Source organism: Sorex araneus, chromosome 6 (assembly GCF_027595985.1).
Source record: "Sorex araneus isolate mSorAra2 chromosome 6, mSorAra2.pri, whole genome shotgun sequence".
NCBI lineage: Eukaryota > Metazoa > Chordata > Mammalia > Eulipotyphla > Soricidae > Sorex > Sorex araneus.
The window spans coordinates 4,126,736-4,143,714 of NC_073307.1; the positions used below are offsets into that span (position 1 = coordinate 4,126,736).

The 16,979-nt window shown below is 47.4% G+C and overlaps 1 protein-coding gene across 1 annotated transcript in view; it reads right to left on the bottom strand.

Moving 5' to 3' along the window:
• Positions 1 to 15,977: 15,977 nt before the first annotated feature.
• PAPSS1 (3'-phosphoadenosine 5'-phosphosulfate synthase 1) overlaps positions 15,978 to 16,979 on the bottom strand; it is a 56,646-nt gene continuing 55,644 nt past the window's right edge. Inside the window, exon 12 of the mRNA XM_055142755.1 lies at positions 15,978 to 16,693. Within this exon, the coding sequence (XP_054998730.1) occupies positions 16,555 to 16,693 (139 nt within the window). The 3' untranslated portion in view covers positions 15,978 to 16,554. The remainder of the gene's footprint in view (positions 16,694 to 16,979) is intronic.

Here is a 16,979-nt window from a genome sequence, read left to right on the forward strand (position 1 = left end):
CTTGTGCTTTTTATTTTTATTTTGGGGGTGGGACACGCACTTTTAACTACATTTTAAAATATCCAGATAAAAACAATATTGCAAAAAAGTTTCAAATTTGGCACTGTGACTACCAGAACTAAAACTAAGAAATATTTCTCAGTATTAAAAAATTATGATACTCTGATGAGAAGCCACTTTCATTTCATAATTTATTTACTACGTGGGGCAGAAATGGGGAAAGGATACAATGGAGGCCTCAATTCCTTCTCTAAAAAGGCTCAGAGAAAGTCTAAAACTAATCTCTGAGTATTTTCGGTGTGGGGAGAGTGGCTGGAGTCACATGAGACAGTGCTCAGCAGTTACAACTGCCTCAGGAATTAAGGGATCATGTGGTACCAGGAACTAAACCTGAGCCCATTATGCAAACATGTGCTCAGCCCTTGAGCTATCTCCCTGCACTGGAAGAAACTATTCTCATTTACAAGCAGAGGAACAGTTCCTGCAGTGACCAAGGCATACCAGGTTACTGCGAGGAAATGAGCTGTGAAGAATAATTCTGTGTCTGTCGCTATAGGTCTTTTATAATTCTAGCTGAACATCAGACTCAAATACTCAGACCTTTTCCCATGTTTCTCTCTTGCCTACTGAAATAAGTATATGTGACAGCCAACAGAATTACCCAGAACTAAAAAATTCTCTGTGCTTGAGCTGTACATGGAAAAATTTCAGCCTAAAGGACAGAATTTGAACTAGCTGACTAAGCTGATGAAAACTAAAATTTTAAAGAAAACCACACTGTAAACACTGAATTAAAAACAATGAATTAAATGTGTGCTTATTTATACACATACAAGTTTCTGTTGTGTACATGTATTACTGTATGTTACAAATTTACGTAGATCAGAGAGGTCCGTATCTTAAAATACATCTACCAATAGTTTACAAAGTATCCCACAAAAGTTACTATCCTTTCCTACAGAAGATGCTGGGTGCAAGTCCGTGACAGTGAATTCGGATTTCACTATTTCAGATTTTGTGCTGTCCTCAGCAGTGCTTGGGGGTGCAGTCAGGTGCTCGGGGGTCCGCCCAGGACTGAGCCAGGGGCTCCACCCTTTGAGCGAGTCTTCTGGCCCACGGTAGTTTTCCCTCTGGACAAAGAAAAGCTCTTTCAGGAGCAGGGACTTCGCGCAAAGGGCTCCGGCGGACCCCCGGGGGGCCAGGGCAGCCCCGGACAGCCCCAGGTTTCCCAAGGCCGCGGGGAGGGCCGGTGGTCGCCAGCAGGAAGGGGCAGGAAAGAGAGAGAACGCAGAGGCGGGGGGAGGGGAAGAAAGCGAACAGCCCTTCCTCACACCGCAGAGACGCGCGGGCGGGCGGGCGGTGAGCCTGGGAACCGTCCGTGCGTGAACCGGCAACGCACCTGCCGGCGCAGCCCGCGGGGGAGCCCCCAGCAGGGGAGCCCCCAGCCCGGGCTCCGAGCGGGGCGAGACCCCGGGGGTGGGAGCGCGGGGTGGGGGGGAGGGGGCGCCTGCGCGCCGGCCCAGCGCCATTTGCATCGAATTTAGCGCGTTAGCGGGAACCACAGCCGGGCTAATGCTCCGTGACGCGCCAGTGTCATGAGCGCGGATTCCTGCCCCGCCGCGCCCCGGCCGCGTGACGCCGCTGACGCGCGTGTAATCGGCGCCGCGCGTGGAGAAGCCGCCGGCTGCGGCCTTATCGCTTCCCGGGGCGCGGCGCTGGCGGCCGGGCCAGGCGGCCTCTCCTCGGGGGCCTGGGCCGCAGGCACCGAGCCGAACCCGAACCCGAACCCGAACCGAACCCGATTCTCCCCCCTGAACCTGAGCAGCCCCCGGGGCAAGCGCCTGGCGGTGCGCGAGCCTCGGGCCAGAGCCGGCCTGACTGGGGGCCACGTCGGGGGCCCCATTTCCCCTCAGGATCGGAAGCCGGGGCCCAAAGGGCGCGAGTTTATGTCACGGGCACCCGAACTAACCTTCGAGAAGCCCAGCGGGCACCCGCCCAAGTCGCCAACACGGTCCGACGACGCCCCGAAACGCTGTCAGCAGCCTCCGCACGCTGCGCGGGCCGCCTTTATAGGGAGAGGTCACGTGGCGCGGTCACGTGGTGGCGGGAAGCCAGCACGTGGCCAACACGTGGGCGCGCTGGAGAGTCGCGTGCTGCCCGCGAGGCGCGCTAAGGAAGAGCGCGGGGACCCGTGTTGGCGGCCGCGGAACGGAGGGGCCGCGCGGGTGCCAGAGCACGGGGCCCAGGCACGCTCGGCGGGTCCCCGTCCCCTCCTGAGGCGGCGCAGGACGCTGCTCCCCGGGCCGCGTCACGCTGTGCCCGCCGGCCAGAGGCTGGAGAGAGGTGACGGGCTGGCAGAGACGCCCCCGCTGTGGGTGACACGGCCCGCCTGGGGCCGCCGGCGTGGGGTCCCCGGGGTCCACCGGGAGTGCTCCCTGAGCACCGCCAGATGTGTCCCCACCACCCCACCCCCGAAAAACCTGGACCCGATTGTTTGACGAGGCGTTACTCGACCTTCCGACCCGATCGAATAACGACCCTCGCCCCTAGGAAGGCTGCGGCAGCGGGGCTTTCCCCCGCCACCCTGCCCTGTGCGGCCACGGGACAGAGGGGGAGGCCGCCCCACCCCCGCCACCCTGACACGAGGAACACAATCAACACGCGCTGTCCTCGCCTAGGGCAGGTGAGAGGAATCCAAGGACTAGCGAGGACAGAGACAGAGAAGCGACCGGTAGCAGTGACACCCACCTGTCTGCTGTGTACGGTGTCCCCACACACGCTGTCAACACCCATCAGCCAACAGGGAATCAATGGCTATGCAGTCGCAACGGCTCTGTACAGTCATGGGCTGGAGCGAAGCACAGCCGTAGGGCGTTTGCCTTTCACGCCACCCACCCGTGTTCGACTCCATCGCCCCTCTCGGAGAGCCTGGCAAGCTACCCGTGGCGTATTGGATGTGCCAAAAACAGGAACAAATAAGTCTCACAATGGAGAGATGTTACTGGTGCCCGCTCGAACAAATCGATGAGCAATGGGATGACAGTCATACCTGACAGAACAATCTCTCAATTATGCTTGTGGTCGAATATTCTTGAACTTTCAGTAACTTTCATGTCTTTCAGTGCAACTTATTTTGGGGCTGATGTTTACACAGAAAGAGTTCTGTGAATAGCCCTAAACTGTATCGTAGTGAGGGAGGAGGAGAGAGAAAGAAAGATGTGAGGCCGAAGTGGAGCCATGACAGGTTCCACTTTAAGACTGAAACTCAGCAGGCCTAAGTCTCGGTTTCCCCTATCAGAAAGTCCCGGCTTCTCAGAAAACAGTATCACTCTGGGAAGGTAAACCGCCCTGTAGGAGCAGCCTATCAGAGTAGGGGGTCTGGGCAGTGGCGCTCAGGCAAGCAGAGAGGGCGAGGGAGTCGAGGACTGACAAGTCCAAGCTGACAAGGACCAGAATTGGAAACATATTGCCAGTTCCTAGAAAAAATAGTGTTTTGTAACCAAACCCTATATAAGCTGCTTAGAATTCGGAGTTGGATCCTTGTCAAGACTCCACTGGCTTGGATGAGACTCGGACCCTAGCTCGAGTTAACAATAAAGGGGTCTTGCATTTACGCGCTCTTGGGTCTGGTGTGGTCAATGTGTGAGCAAAACTCCCGTCGGGGAATGAGAGAAAGAGAGAGAGAGATGAAAAGTGCCTGCCATAGAGGCAGGGGGAGGGGAGGCAAGAAAGAAACTGGGGACAGTGCTAGTGGGAAATGTACTCTGGAGAAGGGACAGGTGTTAGAATATTATATGACTGAAATCCAACCATGTACAATTTTGTAACTATGTATCTCACTATGATTCAATAGTAAATAAATAAATAAAAGCCTCCTTATGTTAGTCAGGATTCTCCAGAGAAACAGAACCAATAGATAATATGTTAGGGGAGGTTTATTTTTTCTGGAACTTGACTTTGTTATTATGAAAAGTGAAAAGCCCTAGGATCTGCTGTCTGCAAAGTGGAGACCCAAAAAAGTTGGTGGGGATTCACTGATGTCAGCCCTCTTTTTTGTCTACCAATCTAAATGCCAATATCTTCCAGAGACATCTGATGGATACATCCAGAAATGTTTTACCAGCTAGGTGGAAACCCCTAGGTCTGATCAGGCTAACACATAAAAGTAAGCATCACACTCATTATATCATGTTAAATGCAATGATGTATAAGGAAGTTCTGCAATCCTAAATGAAATCGTTAAGATGTCAGACCCAAGGGGCCAGAGCAGTGATACAGCAGGTAGGGTGTTAGCCTTGTAGGTGGCTGGCCTGGACTTGATCCCCAGCATCCCATACCATACGGTCCCAGAGCACAGCCAGGAGTGATTCTTGAGTGTAGTAATCCCTGAGCATCTCCAGGTGTGGCCCCAAAACCAAACAAAATAAATTAATAAAATGTCAGACCTCTACACAGATTTCTTAAAAGTGAAGCATGCTGACAGGGGAAGTGCAGTGTGTTGTCGCGTGCAAAGGAGCTGTTACTTGCTGTTTTAAATTTTTTGAGTGATTAGGAATTAGGGTCAATCTTAAACATTTACAATCTGTTACTGTATAACATATATAGCTATAGATTTCACATATGTATGAATAATGATTTGCATTATATCCTAGCTTATCTTATATCTTATCGTATCATATAGGACTAGAGCTATAGCACAGGGACTGGAGTGATAGCACAGCGGGTAGGGCGTTTGCTTGCATGTAGCCGGCCCAGGTTCAATTCCTCCGTCCCTCTCAGAGAAACCGGCAAGCTACTGAGAATATCCTGCCTGCATGGCAGAGCCTGGCAAGCTCCCCGTGGTGTATTCTATATGCCAAAAACAGTAACAACAAGTCTCACAATGGAGATGTTACTGGTGCCCGCTCGAGCAAATCAATGAACGGGACGACAGTGCTACAGTGCTTATCATATACTATAGATTCACACAGTGGTTCATATGGTTCATATATGCAGGTTCTGCATCCACAGATTCAACTAACCACAGATAGTTGCACAACTCTTTCTTGCCATTACTTGTCACCACTCCTGTAAATAACACAGGGTAACGACTATTTACATTATATTGAATAATAGAAGCAATTTAGAGATCATTTGTACAGAGGATGCACATAGGTTGTAAACAAATATTATGCCATTTCATATGAGATATAAGTATCTGCAGGTTTGGGTATCCACAAGAGTCCTGGGACCAAATTCCCAGATACTGTGGGACAACTGTATTTGTTCTCTATTAATATCTTGTCATACAAAGCACCTGAGTTCAGAACTAAATTTTGGGTATTAAGAAGGAGAGTGTAATTTCATTTCAGCAATTCAAAGTAGCAGCCAAGACTGACTGAGGACCAGTTTTAAGAGAAAATAAAACTCCCACTTCCTGTCTTACAACCAGGAAGCTGGTGAGATTTCACTGCTCCCTCATTTGAGTCTTGATTTCATTGGGATCATGAGACTCAATGGATAAAGAAAGCTAGAAACTGTTTTCCTCTGTATGTCTGCCAATACTTCGGTGGCAAGAAGACCTTTGTTGGTAGGTAGGCCTCTATAGAGTTGTCAGAACTTCTAGGACGATGTGGGGGATGTGACAAATGTTTACGGGACTCAGCAGCCTCAACACTTCCAGTGTTCATGAGGTACTGAGATTGTGTCCGTTGCTTAAGCACAGGTGACACAGCCCTGAAAAAGGAAGACAGAGCTCACCTTCCCTAAAATAAAAATAAATGATCACAGTTATTACAAAACTAAATAACTTGTGTTGGCCAGGATGTGGAGTTAGGACTTTGATGCAGCGCTGGTGGGCATGGAAAAAAACGGGTACAAAAAATGTGAAAGCTGGATCATATTCTGTGTCTGACTTTTTGTGAGCCACTATATGGTTTTTTCCGTGCCCACCAGCGCTGCACCAGAGTCCTAACTCCACATCCTGACCAACACAAGTTATTTAGCTTTGTAATAAGTATGACCATTTATTTTTATTTATTGGTTTCTGAATCACACCTAGTCATGCTCAGCAATCACTCCTGGCAGTCATAAGGGGACTGGGCATCAGTTGAGATTGTGAGTCAGATGTGAGCCAGGCTCAGAACCAGGCTGGCACGTGCAAGTCAAGCACCTTAACTCCTGTACTATCTCTCCAACTTATTTTTGAATCTTATCTGTTTTATTAGAAGTCTTTATATGAAATTTTTATGAAGTCTAATTATGAAACTTAAAAGTAGAAATTATAAAGGTAATACAATCTGGTTTAAATTTTATTTATTACTATGTCTCAAAATATTGTGTACACTAAAGATTTAGCATTAATATTAATGATGTTAAGGAATACAGTGACTAAATATGCCCTGCAATATTTTTACTTCAACATGCTGCAATGTCACTGAGTTCTAGTGACTGTCATCTGTTTTTGCTTTAGGTCCACACCTGGCAGTGCTTGGGGGTCACTCCCTGTGGTGCTCAGAGGATGAGGCGGGTACCAAAGCGAGGGCACAGTGCAAAGCCCGCACTCAGCCGACTGAGCCATCTTTCTGGCCCAAGTGATGATCTTTTGAAAAGTTCCTTGAACAGATCCATATGGAAAAAACTATTGCATTGACTATAAAATTCTAGGGTGCATCTTTAAATTTCATCTACCATTTTTCTATTAAAGCACATGAAGTATATTTTCATCTTTCTGATATCAGTCTGTTTCCTGGAAACTGAATCAGAAGGTACTACTTTTTCTTATTATTACCAAATAGTTTCAAAACTCACTAAAACTTCCTGCAAGCAAGCATGAGAGTCCACTCGGCTCCCTTCCCGTTAAGGCATTTCTTAGCATCTCTCACCGCCCCTGCCTCTTGCTCTGCCTCTCAGTCTTAAAGAAGTTCCTGAGCATTGTGCGCTTGAATCTGAACCAGGTCCAGTTATGGATGGAGCACGGAGATCCACTAACAGGCCCCCTGAGAAACCTCTTGAAGCTTATTGTGCCCAAAGACCCCTCTTGCCTCCGAAAAGGACCAACACTGGGCTCTGAAAAGCTTCCTGAAACTTGCCAGACTCCTTCCTCCTGCTGTCCCACTTCCCATCATTTCCTGCCAACTTATTTCCCTAATCAGCTCTGTGCAAACCACTGACCTCAGCCTCAGAGCAAGACAAGTTTGTTTCTTCATTTGTTGGCTTTGAGACAAGGCTGCCATCTCCTCAGTTAATAGCTGAATGAACCTGTTTTATCATACCAACTCATCTATTGACTAGATGGGGCACCCAAACTTGGGTTCAGTATCAAGAGGATACTAAAATAAAGTTTAGTTCCCAATTTTTTAACAGTTTAAGAAAACCTGTACCTGATATCCTTTCATTGTTTTTTACAATTAAAAATAATCACACAACAAGGAAAACATCTCCAAAAATCCATTTTCCAAAGGCTTTGTTCAGAGTGGGGGGCTCCTTTTGAAAAGAAATGACTTTCTCTTTCATTGTTAAATGTCACTTCAAGTTAGGGGATTCATTAAGTGTGTTTGATTTTTTTCTAAATATCTGCTGGGTAGCATACTACTGACAGCCACTTGTCATCATAGCTAAGGATAACAAATTTGGAACATTTGTCCTTTTTTACTTTAAGTTGAACAACTCATGGATATTTTGCTATAAGAAGTGCAGTGAAATGTTTATGGTTACAAAAGATTTCCACGGTCTCATGTCATACAAAATCTATTTATTTCTTTTGTTTCCATAAAACTAAGGACCTCAGTATATTCTGTATCCTGGAAAAGACAGTAGGATTGGACTCGGGATAGGATTAACGCAGGATTAAATTAGCATTGTCAAACTGGTGGGAGTCACAGGAGTACTAACGCACGAATGTGAGCAAGTGTTCCTGCCCTTCCATCCTTCGAGATGGAACCTGAGATGTGACTTTGTGCTTCTGTCTATCACAAGGAGACAGATGTTTCCTGCTCTTGAGTCTGGACAGCCTTGTACCATGTCGTGGCCAGTGGGTCAGGAACTGCAGATACATGCAGATGTGCACACATACAGCTCAAGCCTCAGCCTCTAGATGCTGCCTGCTTCTGAGCCGGCCTTTGCAACGGAGCCACCAGGATTTCATAATCATACACGCCCCTGGGTCCTTCCCTGCAGAGATGCTGAACCACTAGGTCCAGGTACATTTGTATCAAGTGACAGGAGCAGTGCTAATTTGGGAGGTCCTCAGCTAACAGTTGGGGAAACCCCAAGAGTCTAGATGATTGAGAAGTCTCAACTTCCAGCCTCAGATAAGAATGAATCAAAGGGGCCAGAGCGATAATACAGTGGGGAGGGCTGACCCGGGTTCAATCCATGGCATCCCATATGCCATGGATTGAACATGCATGGAATCCAAGCACCACCAGGTGCATGGAATCCAAGCACCACCAGGAGTAATTCCTGAATGAAGAGCCAGAAGTAACCCCTCAGCATCGCTGGATGTGACCCAAAAAGAAAAAAAAAATGAATGAATTAGAAATTACTGATTAGCTAGTGTTCATTTATAGCCTAAAATGTGTGCCTCCTTTCCTGACTTCCAGACTTCCTGGGGGCTCCCAAGCAGTGCTCAGGGGGCCCGTACCGTACTGGTAAGTAGTCAGCCAACTTGGAGAGATTCTGACTTCTAACTCCCACGTCCTAAAACTCCCTTCAGGACTAGCAGGTGGGGAATTTTCCAGAAGCCAGACTCTTTGGTCAAAGGCTTGACAGGCTAGTAGGAGGAGATGCCCAGGGACTTGCATGGGTGCAAGATGGTCAAGCCCAGAGTACAGCATGGCCCCACTATACATGAGCCAAAGAAGAGAGATGTGAGCATCCAGGAGCTGTGATGGAGTGGCCGCACGGCCTCAGAGTGTGAAGGGAAGGGGGAGCATGGGGTCCCTGAAATCACAGTACTCAAGATTCTCTTAACTTGGTTTTATCTGTCCCTATGCCCTACACTGGCCTTATCTGTCCCTGTACCCTACACTGGCTTTCTCTGTCCCCTTACTGTACACTGGCCTTATCTGTCCCTGTACCCTACACTGGCTTTATCTGTCCCTGTACCCTACACTGGTCTTATCTGTCTGTCCCTGTACCCTAACACAATTTTTTTTTAACAAAGCGATTCCAAAGACCCATCCACTCCAGCTTTTATGCCACCATTATCAATGCATAACAATAACAAAAAGCACATTTTCAAAATACATTTCCTTGGCTTTCAACCCAGGGCTGAGGCCCCAGGTGACCTGAATACGGATGGGTCAAAGCCAGGGTTTGAACATCCTCTTCTCTAAACGTTTTTCCAAGCTAAAAGCCATCGATCATGTGTTGTCACAGAGCTTCTCAGGGGAGAGTTCTTAAGTCTGCCTACCAGACGGATGACAAGGGAATAAGTACGGAGGGGCCAGCTGTGTCTGCTCTTTTCGGGAGAAGGCAACGTCCTCAGCCCAGCAGAATTCCTCTGGGGTCTCCTTGGCCAGAATTGGTCCCATGACCAATGGCAGCCACATGGGAGGCTGGAAAAGCTGGGACAAGGCTGTCGTATCCAGTCAACACGCAACTCTGAGGGCTGGCACAACAGCAGCTTCAAAGTCAGGATCCCGTCTAGGAAACAAGGGCAGATGCACAGCTGAACCATTCACAGTGTCTACCTAGGCGGGGAAGGAAGCCAGCCAGTGCTGAGTGTCACTGGGGGAAAGTTCTAGAACAAGCGTTTCCATGTTTTAACAAAATCTCATTCAACATAAAAGCCCAAACTCCCCCGTAAACAAAGTTCTTTGCTTTCATTGTCTGCTCTCTGTACTCTAGATTTTTCCAGGGAAAGTCATGCCTGACCCTATTCTAAAGCAACTGCTTTTTAAACGTTTCCATTCAGCGTCGTTTTAATTGCTCAAAACTGAAGTCTTCAAGATTGTCTCAGAATGTATTCTAGCTTCTTTTACTTTTCTGAGGTCCTTTGTTCTCTTTAGCTTATTTCTGGCAGTCAGAGAAAAACAATTATGTAAATTTTGAGCATAATATTTTAATGCATTAGAGATATGAATGAAAGGAGCCAAATCCCTTTCTTTTTATTCTAAAGACTTTAGGATATTTTTTTAAATAACAGAAACAACAAAAGCCCACTTAAGACCCCTCCCCCCACACACACAATGCAGCTGTTATGTGGTATTTGGTGATTAGCCCTAGAGACTGGGGCATTAAGATTCTTTTTGTTCTCATTTTTAAAGGAAATTAAATGTGAAGAGGAATGTTAATACCATGCACAAGAGACAGCCTAGAGCACAGAGCTGGGGAGCTACCCTGTGGGGTGGGGTTTGGGGGGAATATCCACTCCATGCTTGGGGGCTCTCAGCTGATAAGCCGGAAGTGGTGACCACCAACCTCTGAGAACTGCCGTGACAGTCCTTAGAATCTGAGAAAGGGAAAACAAGAAACCTGCTATTGGAACCAGCTTTTATTCAGATCCGTTTGGCTCACTTGGTTGGTGGCCTACCTGTGCAGTGTCCTCTCCAACACTGAGCATGTGCAGTGTCCTCTCCAACACTGAGCACGTGCAGTGTCCTCTCCAACACAGCACCAGCCTCCTAGTCACTCTCATTCTCTGTATCGCCCCTGCTTGAAAAATAACGTATTGTTCCTTAGAAACACAAATTCCTACATGCCGTCGCCAGGAGAAACATCACTGGCTCAACGTGATGCTGAGCCTTCTCAGGTGTTCAGGAGAGTCTGGCCGACCTGGCCCCCAAGGCAGTGAACCTGGGCATCCTAAATGAGAGTTACTTGGACCGTCACTACCAGGAACAGCCGCCTCACTCCCACCCCACCGGTGGCGACCCAGCAGCTGAATCTTCTCCGTCTGTGCAGAAGGGGGCAGCAGGTGAGGATGGCATCCCACTCCTGCTCTCCCTCCACTGGGAACTCAGGTAAGGGAGCCCAGGGGCAGAAGTCAGGGGCGGTGCAAAGCCAGCCAGTCCGCAGGGTCAGGGGCAGGGGACAGTGCCTTGCAGGCCTTATCAGTGCCCTCTCTCCCCAGGGTTTACCCAAATGCTTAACCCAACACACCCCATTGATAAAAACAGAGAGCCAGGTTGTAGCTGGCCCCGCTGGGCTAGAGAGCACTGCTTCTCTGTCACTGCTTCTCCGTCCTTTTTCTTATGTTATCAAGGACATGCCACCGACCCTTGTGATACACAGAGACACGAATTTAATTAACCTCACTGGGTCTGTCTGGGTTTTCTTGTGAACAGAATAAACTTAGGGTGTCAGTAGACAGAGGACAGAATTACCCGTGTACTCTTCCCTTTTTCTTTTCCCTTTTTTTACCGCAAACACGCAGTTTATCACACACTCCACAGAATACGTGTTCCTGTCCCGGGAGTGATGAGTTTCCGTCAGAGGGCTCTCGTGTTCGGGGGACTCGGAGGTTAGAGAGTTTGGACTGTGCAGGGGTCTATGTCCCTCACCCCATGTGGCTTAGGAGGCAACTCTACCCTTGATTTTATCACTCGGCAGCTCAGCACTGTTTTCTACACATTCGCTGTTGCCTAAATCTGCTTTACTTCCTGCCACTATGATTTAGTGAATTCTACCATTTATCCTTCCATCATAAAGCACCCAGCTTCTGTTGTAGATGCCTCAATGTTTCATCACCTTCCTCGGCTTCCCCAGCCATCATCTGTGGATGAGCTCAGCTGTCAGCCGCCCGGAGTCGGTCACTGTTATCCAGCCAAGCCCCTGATAACACCCCACCTTACACCGAGTCCCCATTTTTCATGAGTCTTCGAGTCAATACTTAATGCTGGCTTCACTTTTATTTTCTTGCCTGTTCTTGATATTATTCTAAAAAAAATTTTTTTGTTTGATTTTGGTTTGGGGGGCCTTACCTTCTAGTGCTCCAGGGCTCCTCCCGAGTCTCTCTGTGCGTGGGGGTCACTCCTAACAGTGCTCAGGGCACCAGGGACTCCTGAATGCAAAGCACACAGTGCTCAGGGCACCAGGGACTCCTGAATGCAAAGCACACAGTGCTCAGCTCACGAGCTTTCTCCATCTCCCCTGAACTGCAATGTATTTTATTCAACCTCCTCCCCTCAAAAAATGCATCAGAGCCTTAACTATCTCACATATGACTTTAGGAAGACATTGTCATGTGACTGTCCTTTCGCTTTGACCCACATTATTGTTTAACTCTCGTCTTGAAATATTACTCTACAACTAATTTATATTTCAATGATCATTCTAAAACTTTTTTCTTCTCCTTTTGCAAATATTTCTCACCATACAAGTTACTGTTATAAGCATGTAACAAAATGGCACATGGAAAGTTCAAAGCACAAAGCCTGGCACATTAAGCAGGAGGCGCACCGTGATTGTTAGGTTTGGGTTGCGTGTTCAAGACCAACCTCATTCCCTCCCCTTTGCTCCTTACAACCAGCAGGTGCCCTGCTTGCATATCTGCTCGCCAGGGTCACACTTCTTTAGCTGTGTCATCACACTGCTTGCAGGAGCACATGCACTAGGACCCTCTCATGGAACTCAAAGCGCACACTTGCCCCTTGCTGGGTGCAGGACAGCCCAGCGCAGGGGGCCCACGGGCGAGACAGAACCGGGCCGGGGCTTCCCTTGGAACGCACAGGCCGCCGTCTTGGCTTGAGTTGCTGCCGTTGGCTCTGCACTCTGCCTACCATCCCCTGGGTGAGACGGGCAGCCAGCGCGGTTGGAAGGCAGAGTGAGGTCAGCGTTCCCCAGCGTGTCTGTGGACACGTTGCTTCTCCTCACAGAGGCAGATTGTCCAACCCTCTCAGCGCTGGCGCAGGGCCGAAATCAAGGTCCATGGTAAAATTTTCCGTGTTTCCTTCTTGAGTTCCTCGAACCCTAAGGCGGCTTCTGTGTTAACGCAGCCCTGTCAACCACAGCCCTTAGGACTTGTCTATAGGGAGGCCACCTTTCACTGGGGTCCACGCCTGGGAGTTAGGGGGGCAGGAGATGCTATAAAAAAAACTTAGATCCCAGATTATCAGAGCAAGGCTGAGTGGAGGAGGGATTAAGATCTAGCAGGAATATAACCAGAGGTTTCTGGGTGCTCTAAGAAATACAGCCCACACGTGAAAGAGGCCCAGTGGGCAAATACTTCTCTACTTTTCGAGCCAACCTACTCCTGGATACATATGTGCTAATAAAAATATACCATATGTGGAAAGCATGACTTCCGAATTTTCCCTGATAAAGCACTTGAACGCTGACTTCCAGGAGATAGACATAATTGCTCCCCTCTTGGATGGCAACAAAACTCAAGTATGTGGTCTTGATTATCACAGTGGAAGAGAGAACTGACAGATTTGAAACCTCCTACTTCTGCCAAGAGGATTGCACTTTTTCTTTCCCTCCTTCCATTAAAAAAATATCATTTTTTCCATTTGCTTTTCCAGCTGATGAAGAGATAAAAGTGGCACTGAGATTTCCAAGACCGCTTGGCAGGAGCGGTCTGGTGAAAGGGTTGGATATTCTGAAGATTGGTTTGGGCACATTTTTATGAAACAGGAAGAGGAAAAATAAAAGGACTGTGTCTATCGATTCACAGATTAGAGACACGTCCAACCTGCGGGCGTGTGGTGATCCCTGGGCACTTTGCTTCCTTCTCCATCTCTCCAGATCGGCCAGTGGGTGGCCAGTCCCAAAGGCCCAGACCATCGGGTCTCAGCCTGTCCCTGGAGAGGGGGCCGGGGGTCTAGATTCAGAAAAGACAAACCCATGCCAGAACGCAAAGGAACTGCTTGGATCACATTTTCACCACAGTGGTGTTAATCTTGATTCTCATCTTCACAGCCTCATCTTGATGGTATGTTTTTATGGTTTTGAAAGGACATATGTTTTCTCAGTGCCAAGTATGTTCAAATGCTGCTTTTCCAGAATACTCTATGGACATTAAAAACATCCAAGGTTTTTATGTAAAATGCATTTTTTCCACATGCCATGTTTTACAGTGAGGTCTCCTAGTAGCTAACAATGGAAACTCCAAGTTAATTTACCATCAAGGGAATTCATGGGGAAAGCTGCAGAAGGAAGCTTAGAAAGTGGTCATGAACGGAAGGACGGTCACAGAGGACTCTGCCAAGGTCAGAGCACTTGAATATTCTAGAGAAAACACTTCCTCTGCCCGGGAGACCCCCAAGAGCTACCTCTCCAGATACACGCCACTCCTGTCACCTCACGTCCGTTCACCGAGCAAGTACACATGTTTCTCTTCGAAACTTTGCTTCTCTCCCCACACACTCAGCATCCCAGTGGGAGTTTCTGAGTTTGTCAAGCTGAGGTGCCACATCACACCTGAGTTCTTTGGGGGTCAGAGACGGATATTCCAGATATTCGTTTTTCTCTTTTCTTTTTGGTTTTTGGGCCACAGCAGGTGTTGCCCAGGGCTCACTCCTGGCAGGCCCAGGAGCCCAGTGGAGGGCTAAGGATCAAATCCAGGTCAGGTGCATGCAAGGCAAGTGCCCACCTGCTGAACTACCACTCCAACACTCTGCTGCAGAGACATATTCTACGGTGCACTTCAACCTCCGTAGATGTAACAGAAAGGAACTGTCCCTAAAGAAAAAGTCAGTTCATGAGAAGCCAGCAATTCATATATGAACTACAACCTCTACTTTTTCCTGCCAACATAGCTATCCAAGTACCCTCACACCACCTGCTAAAGACATGCGTGTGTGGGGGGGAGGGGTGTGGTGAGAGAGGGGTGCCTGGGGCCATGTCTGGCATGCTTCCCCAGGCTTGTCCTGGAGTGAGGCTGGGTTTAAGGGGCCAAGTGGTGCTCAGGATCGAATCCAGACCTCCTGTTTGCAAAGCACAGGCTCAGTTTATGAAGCTCTCTCCTGCCCCCTAGAGATTTTTTTAAATTTCGCATCCATTAGTGAGTAAGCTCCCCACAAGTAAAATGGTAACGCACTCTCCATTTTCTTTTTTTTTTTTTGTGAGAAGTGGTAAGTATTCTTTATTTAATGTTATACGTACATCACATTAAAATACTTTTCAGTAAGTGAAAGGCAACATTTTTAGATACAGGGAATTTTTAATTAAATCGGCATAATTAAGTAAAAGATATAAGGTCACTGCCAATGAATCTTATCAGGCTAAGAAACACAACCTAAGAAGACAGTGATACCCTCAATCTTTAGATATTAATATAGCCAATTCTATGAATCTGAATAGAAAACTATTCTCCCAGATATCACTCTCCATTTTCTTCTTCTTAACTTTTCCCCAGGGGCTGAAGAAACAGTACAGCCCACAGGATACCTGCTGGCACACAGCCGACCCAAACTTCAAACAGAGTTTTCCCCTGGTTAGTTCCATCATCTATTTTAACTATTTTTGTGTCGAGTTTCTTCTGCTGTATTTCCACTTGCCTGACTGGTAAGATCTATATTTATCATGTACCATCTCTTTACAGTGCTGGATTTTCAAGGCCAGATGATGCAAGATTATTCATCATGTGTAGCCTGACTGCAGATCCGAAGTGCTGACCTCACCTCCAGAATCGTCTCACACGTCTCCTCTCGAATGTTCCCCTCAGGGAGCCTTGAGAGGCTCGAGATGTTACCTTGCCTCCATCTCATCCTCCAAAATGAGTAACTGCAGCTTCTATCATGTCCCTGTGACCAGCACCACCATGGTTGGTGGTTAAGAATACTACAGAGGTACTAGGAAAGATTTGAGTTTATGGGTGGACTAAGGATGCATTATTTTCCCACTGAAAAACTCACTAAGAAACACAGTTTAAGAATTATTAGGGTTCAGTCAGGAAAAAGGCCAGTGTTTTCTCTCCTCCATCACAATCATTGGACTGGAAGGGAAGAGTACTGGAAAACAAACCAATTAAGGATAAAAAGTAACCATCAACGGCCTGGGCTCAATCCTTATCAAGACGACAAACACGCGTATACACGGTGACACATAAATACGAAGACCAAAAAATTATTTTTATTGAATAAAGTTCATTCAGGGCTTAAACAGACCATCAGGATATTTTAGATTATAACAGCTGAGCGATCAATAGCTGGCTGCAAGAAAGAAGAGAGTTTGTAGTTCCAATGTAAAAAAACAAAATCTAATTGCTACAGATGTCCAGTTCCTGCCATCTCGCTATGTTTCTTGGTTAGTGGATTTAAGCCCTTTTTTTTGTTACCAAGGGGCGATAGAGAGACTCACTGTTTATACTGTTGATTATACTATACTACGAAAAAAGTTTGAAAAAATTATGAGACAGAAGCATAAATACAATATAAAAAAGACAAGATTTTAAAAGTGTGTTGTAGGAATAGTAACTACAGTAAGTGGAAAAGATACATTAAAACCAACAGAGTGTTACACTAGCTCCAAACAATTCATAAGGCAGACCAAACTGTGCTAGTTAAGGAAACGGGTCTGTTTTTTTGGGATGAGTGTACAGATAAGAGGCCACCACAGAGAGATGCCAATGGCAGCCCGTGGTCCTTCCGGGTCTTCAGTGACGTGTCAGCCGCCGGGGGTCCCGGCTTAGGCCTTCTCCAGAGACTTGTAGTATTCCACCAGCACCGTCCAGGCCTTGGGTGCCATGAAACCTTCTGGAGGTTTCTGCCCTTCTCGGGCGAGCTTGCGCATCCGTGTTCCAGAAATAAACTCAAAGTCTTCATGGCTGAGTGAGAAAAAAAAAAAATTAAATTATGTCACGATTTGAGGAAGTCAGAGTAAAGGGTCGGAGAGACAGTAGAAGGGCTGAAGGCACTTGGCGTGGTTGTGGCTGACCCCGGTTTGATCCCTGGTACCGTGTATGGTTCCCTGACCACCAGCTGGGTGTGGCTCCAAAACCAACAAAATGAATTTTAAAAAGTCTACGTTCCTTCTCTCCAAGGAAGACAAGGTAGACAAGCTAAACAGAAAAAAAAAAATTTTAGCAAGAATCTGGTTTGGTGGGAGGACAC